The following is a 6,165-nucleotide window of genomic DNA, read 5'->3' as shown; positions in this document are numbered from 1 at the left end:
CCGTCGCGCCTGCGACGGTCCGTCCTGCTGCTCCGTCACAGAGTTCAGAGACTCAATTCTACTAAAGGGTCTGTGACGGTCCGTCGTGCCCATGACGGTCCGTCCTGCCATTCCGTTACGAAGTTCAGAGAGTCAATTTCAGTACCCAAATTTCAGAATTCTAAGTGTTTTGGAACGAGACTCCCTCGACGGTCCGTCGTGCCCATGACGGTCCGTCGTGGGTTCCGTCAGACAGTTTTTCCAGAAATAAAATCTGCTGCTTAAAACGACTAAACAGGTCGTTACACTTACATACACTTGAATAAGAAGAAAAGTCCTCTATCTTATACTCTTGTCTTTTTCTCTGTATGATTTTAGTCTTATGAGCTTGATTTTATAACAGTAACTAGTTAGTTACTAATATTAGTACTCCATATTTTAAATTTAAGGTATAAATTATTAATCACTATAGTCTTGCTAAATTAATGATTTACTCAATGAATTACTATTAAAGTTTAAGATCAAACTAATAATTTAATATATTTTTTGTTGTAAATTATTAAAAATCTATTAATTAAATAATTTAATAATATTTTTTTGATATTCAATTTTTGATCGATTTGATATTTTACACGTTGCATCAAACCTTTGCCATTACCAATTTTTTTTCAAACACACATTTATTCTCTTACTATTTTTCGTCTTCCGAACCGCTCCGCCCACAATTTAGCGCAGTCTTCTTCAAAAAGTTGACCAATTTATTTATTCCAAATATACAAGTTACAACTATTCAATATATACATTCAATCATTGGTGCTATGTATACTCTTCTCCTCATTCATCTGTATCCATATCAAACTAAAATAATTTTTGCTCATACTTTGACCAATTTATTTATTCCAAACTTATTTTAACCTAGTCTACAATAATAAAAAAATAATTGAGAAATGTTATGTGAATAAGGAGTAGATCTGTCCTATGTATTAGGTTATAAACCACACAAAACAAAGTAATCTGTATTAGTAAATTTGATGAATGAATTTGATTTCGGAAGGTAAATTCTTTACTTTTATTTGTAAGAAGTTCTGAACATGGAACTCTGAAACCTAAATTATACGCTGAAAGGGTCACAAGATATTTATTTTCTCTATAAATAAAATCTTAAAAAATGGGATGCAATGAATTGTATTTAGAGGTGGATGTATAGAGAAAATGGTTGAATTGTCAAAAGTGATGCCCTACAAATATTAAATGCAAATACTTTTCTACTTAACCATTCTATATACGACTCTTTCTGCATTAATTATTATTGCGACTAGCTACTATACATACATAAAAATTACGTACGCTGTCCTTGACTTATTGTTTGAAACTTGCAACTACAATTCTTCCTTATCATCATTTGACATTTCCCCTTCTTCTTATTCCTATTTTTATTTAAATATATGTATATTTCTTTTAAAGGAAGAAAATATATATTTCCTTCAACACCACTATATATAGACTTAATTCCATAATCCTGTTAATTTAATTGATGGCTAAAGAACGGTCTATGGAGGCAACCCCTACGTGGGCAATTGCTGTGGTTTGCTTCATCTTGCTCGCTATTTCTATTTTTATTGAACAAATTATTCATCACATTGGAGAGGTACCTACTATATAATTTCAAAATCTTTTACTAACAAGATATGCTTATTAATTGTTGGGAAAACCATTTTCTTTTTTAGTGGTTACTGGAAAAGCGGAAAAAGTCTCTATATGAAGCACTTGAAAAGATCAAAGCTGGTAAATTCAAAATACAGTCTTGTATTATAAAATAATATAGTTTAAAGATGCATCATACTCATGACATTTTTGGTGTGTGTGTGTCGAACAGAACTTATGCTGTTGGGATTCTTATCACTGTTGTTGACAGTGTTGCAAGATCCAGTTTCTAACTTATGTGTCCCCAAGAGTGTTGGTTATTCATGGCATCCTTGTATGGCAAAGGAAAATGCCAAGTCTGAGTATGATGACCCTTGTCTACCAAAGGTACGTAATATACGATAAGTTAAGCTCAGGTATCATATTTTTATATGATATGAGAGCAGGAAGAGGTCGTAGGATCAAATTTCACTACCACCTAATTTAAAAAGAGTTTTTTACGTGTTTGATCATCCATAAAAAGGAATTAGGTCTACATGTGAGGGGCATTATTGAGAATATTATTAACTAATAAAAAGTATGTGATCACATAGGGATGGTATTTCACATCATTCATTTAGGGATGAGAACTTTTTATCTGAACTAATTTTTGAGGTAGAATCAAAATTTATTTCTTTGCGGTTTCTTATGAATTTTAATTTTAAATATGCAGGGAAAAGTGCAATTTGCATCTTCATATGCAATACACCAGCTCCATATCTTCATCTTTGTATTGGCAGTTGCTCATGTATTGTACTGTATAGCAACTTTTGCTTTGGGCAGGCTAAAGGTTTATATATATATATATATATATCTATATTCATCTTTGGTCATTAATTCATATGATTTTCTTTTTCTCTTCTTTGGTTAATAAGTTTCTATCTTAATTTGTAGATGAGAAAATGGAGGGCATGGGAGGATGAAACAAAAACAATGGAGTACCAATTCTACAACGGTTAGTATACAAGAATTTGAATATTATTATAATATTTGTCATTTAAAATTAATTAAGAAATTTTACGTCCTTCATTAAAGTATAAAGTATACATCATCTCAAGCCTTGTACATAATATTCCTTCCCTCCATTTAAAAACTAATAATCTAGTTTGAAAATTCAAGAAATAAAAAAGGACTTTTGTAATTTTATAATTTTAAAATAAAATTATATCACATGTGTTAAAATATCTTTGATTTTTTCTATTTTAAATATATTACGTAAAAAATTTAAATTAATATATTATCAAAAATGATAAAAAATTATTTTATCGTATAAAGACACTAAAAAGAAAATCTAAGTCATTATTTTTGAAACTATAAAAGTATGAAAAGACAACTCTATCCCTTAATCATTAGATATTTAGAACCTTAGACCTAAGGTAGAGTTGATACAAAAATAGAAATATATTAAATACTATTCAAAAATAAGCCCACAAACATTTCAATTTAGCTACAAATTGATGTGACATATATCTAAAAAGTTTGGACACGTCTATTGTTATTTATTTTTTAAATATTCTTGGACCCCAAGTGGTAGCTATTGCCTATTGGATAAGTAATGTGAATAAAGGGAATCATTTGCAAGTTGCACCTTTTAATACCAAATTAATTGACCGACACTTCATTCGTACATTCTTAGTTAATTTCGATTAATATTTCACTATAGATTTTTATTATGTAAATATAAAAGACTTTTATAATTTATACTACTATTAATATATATTAATATAATATGTAACTAATATAATTTTAAGAAATTAATTGATTTGACTTTTTATTTAAAAAAAACAAGGCAATTACAAATAAACTGAGGGTGTACTTATTATTGCTAGCTCTCTTTCTAGTTTGGTCCCCTTTGAGGTTTGACTTACTTATTTTTCCATACTTTAAAAGATGTTTGGTTTTTTTTGGACAATTTTATATTCTAACTTGTCAGTTTACACGTTAAGATTATAAATAAAATATGTTTTAAAATTTAAAATTACACGAAGAAAATTAATCATGAGAAGTCAAAATGAAAGAAAATTAAATTATTATTGTTGACTTTAATTATTGGTATTTGATGGTTGCAGACCCTGAGAGATTCAGATTTGCAAGGGAGACCTCGTTTGGACGTAGGCATTTGCATTTCTGGAGCAAGTCCCCCGTGTTGCTCTCGATAGTGAGTCCATCCATTATATATAATATAATATTATTTTTATTACGTTATAATTGTTATGATTGAAATAATTAGATTTAATGAGTAAATCAGTCCTAAAAAATTATGAATAAAAAGACAAACGAGAAAAATATCGAAAGACACAAATTAACGTGATTCAATCAATCGATTTATATCCACAAGAGAAATGAGCAATCTACTATATAATTATATAAAAAAAAATATTGAGAAAAATAATGTTACAATTTACTCGAAATAATAAGAAGTTTATACTTGTGTCTAATCGTTTCTCCCCCTATACAAAACTCAAAGAATGAACTTCTATGTATTTCTAATTATAGAGTCATAAATATTTTTCTAAAAAAAAAAAGAAAACTATCCAAATATGAAAACATTATTTATTTTCCTTTAAAGAAACAAAAAGGAAAACCCATAAGAAACTAGGGCAAACAATATCCAATATTAATCATAAAATTTATTACTAGTAGCATAAATAATTATTGTGTAAGGATTCATTAAACTGATATTTTTTGTGATTCTATTTACAGGTTTGTTTCTTTCGGCATTTCTTCTCATCAGTTGCAAAAGTTGACTATTTAACCCTTAGACATGGGTTCATGATGGTAAGTCAATCTAGCTCCAATATAACGTGAAATTATACAATATCCAAGATACTATTGAAAAATAACTATTTTTTTGGATCCATGTAATTAACTGCAGGCACATTTAACTCCACAAAATCAAAATAATTTTGATTTTCAATTATACATTAACAGAGCAGTTGACAAAGACTTCAAAGTTGTTGTTGGAATAAGGTTTACATCTTTCTTTATTTGCATAATACATAATTTGGCTTCAAATTTTAATTGACCTTCAATTTTCATAATGCACAAATATATACTTTACTTATCAAACTTTTAAATAAATAAACACATGAATCCTACATGACACAATACACGTAAGACACCACGTAAGACAAAAAATGACATGTAGAACATGTGTGCCTATTTGTTCAACTTTATTCAATTTTAAGTGTCTACTTGTGCACACCCAAAGTTGAAGGGCATAAATATAATTTAAGCCAAATTAAAGGGTATATTTATATATTATGCCTTCTTTATTTCCTCAAGCAATTCTTCTTTTACTATTAATGCTATATCATGATAATTATAATAACACTATTTATGTTGCAGTCCTGCATTATGGCTCTTCACGGTGCTATATTTTCTGACTACTACCGATCGTACGTATTAAATTGGCCTTATTTCACATTTATATATTCTAATTTTGAGTGTAAATAAGTAGATATATAGTTCTATGTGTCATAATACATGTATGAAGCAGATTATCACGTATGACATGTATGTTTATTTGTTTATACAAATTTGAATGTCTACTTATATGCACTCAAAATTGAAGGATATAAATGTGAATTGAGACCACACATATTTATGTGTCATGGCATTGAAAGGATTATCAATTAGTTGAATAAAGCATATGTAATTGAAAGTTGTTACTTTTAATATTGTACAGGATTGTACTCGTATCTTTGGGTGCCATTTATCCCACTTGTAGTAAGTTCATTATTAATTCATTAATAATAAGAGTAATAAGTATGTTCATGATTGACTAAAGTATAAAATGAAATTGAATTAATGAAAATGCAGATAATATTGCTAGTTGGCACAAAACTTCAAATGATCATAACAGAAATGGGAGTAAGGATTTCAGAAAGGGGAGACATAGTAAAAGGTGTACCTGTGGTGGAGACTGGTGACCATCTTTTCTGGTTTAATCGCCCTGCCCTTGTCCTATTCTTGATTAACTTTGTACTCTTTCAGGTGTCCTTTTTTAAACTCTCACTTACTTTTATTTTTAGTTGATCGATTTATATATAAAAAGTGTTGGGAATTAAACACACAACACACACAAATAATCTAGAGAAAAGAGAAACGGAACACAAACGGGACATACAAGAATTTAACGTGGTTCGGTTTCCCTACTCCACGACTGTAACAGGAGGATTTTTATTTCACTTGTGCTGCAACTTGGAATTACAAATACAAGGATCATATTTATAGGAAAACCAAATGGTTAACCTAGGGTTTCAGTAATGGGTCGGGCCGGCTCACAAGCCTCCACAAAGCCCAACAATCTCCCACTTGGAGGCTTGAAGAATTTCAACTGTCATCCACTTAGAACACTTGTATGTCTAGTAATCTTTTTCAACTCTCTCCTGCTACAGCGGCCTTCTCATCAGTCAACTGAAAGGCCCGTTGAAGCTCCCCGAAGCTTCAACACATCAGTCACGGCTGAAACTGCCCTTGACTCGTCCTCGGTCCCTACCG

At 29.9% G+C, this 6,165-nt stretch overlaps 1 protein-coding gene across 1 annotated transcript in view; it reads left to right on the top strand.

Annotated features, from left to right (window-relative positions):
• The first annotated feature begins 1,340 nt into the window (after positions 1–1,340).
• Positions 1,341–6,165, top strand: part of LOC107018298 (MLO-like protein 12) — an 8,633-nt gene continuing 3,808 nt past the window's right edge. Inside the window, exons 1-11 of the mRNA XM_015218750.2 lie at positions 1,341–1,627; positions 1,707–1,764; positions 1,856–2,010; positions 2,336–2,452; positions 2,557–2,617; positions 3,732–3,820; positions 4,366–4,440; positions 4,538–4,632; positions 5,011–5,060; positions 5,351–5,391; positions 5,485–5,658. Coding sequence (XP_015074236.1) covers positions 1,514–1,627; positions 1,707–1,764; positions 1,856–2,010; positions 2,336–2,452; positions 2,557–2,617; positions 3,732–3,820; positions 4,366–4,440; positions 4,538–4,632; positions 5,011–5,060; positions 5,351–5,391; positions 5,485–5,658 — 1,029 coding nt within the window. The 5' untranslated portion in view covers positions 1,341–1,513. The remainder of the gene's footprint in view (positions 1,628–1,706; positions 1,765–1,855; positions 2,011–2,335; positions 2,453–2,556; positions 2,618–3,731; positions 3,821–4,365; positions 4,441–4,537; positions 4,633–5,010; positions 5,061–5,350; positions 5,392–5,484; positions 5,659–6,165) is intronic.

Source organism: Solanum pennellii, chromosome 4 (genome assembly GCF_001406875.1).
Source record: "Solanum pennellii chromosome 4, SPENNV200".
NCBI lineage: Eukaryota > Viridiplantae > Streptophyta > Magnoliopsida > Solanales > Solanaceae > Solanum > Solanum pennellii.
The sequence above is the reverse complement of the archived record's forward strand: the minus strand, read 5'-3'. Positions and strand labels throughout refer to the sequence as shown.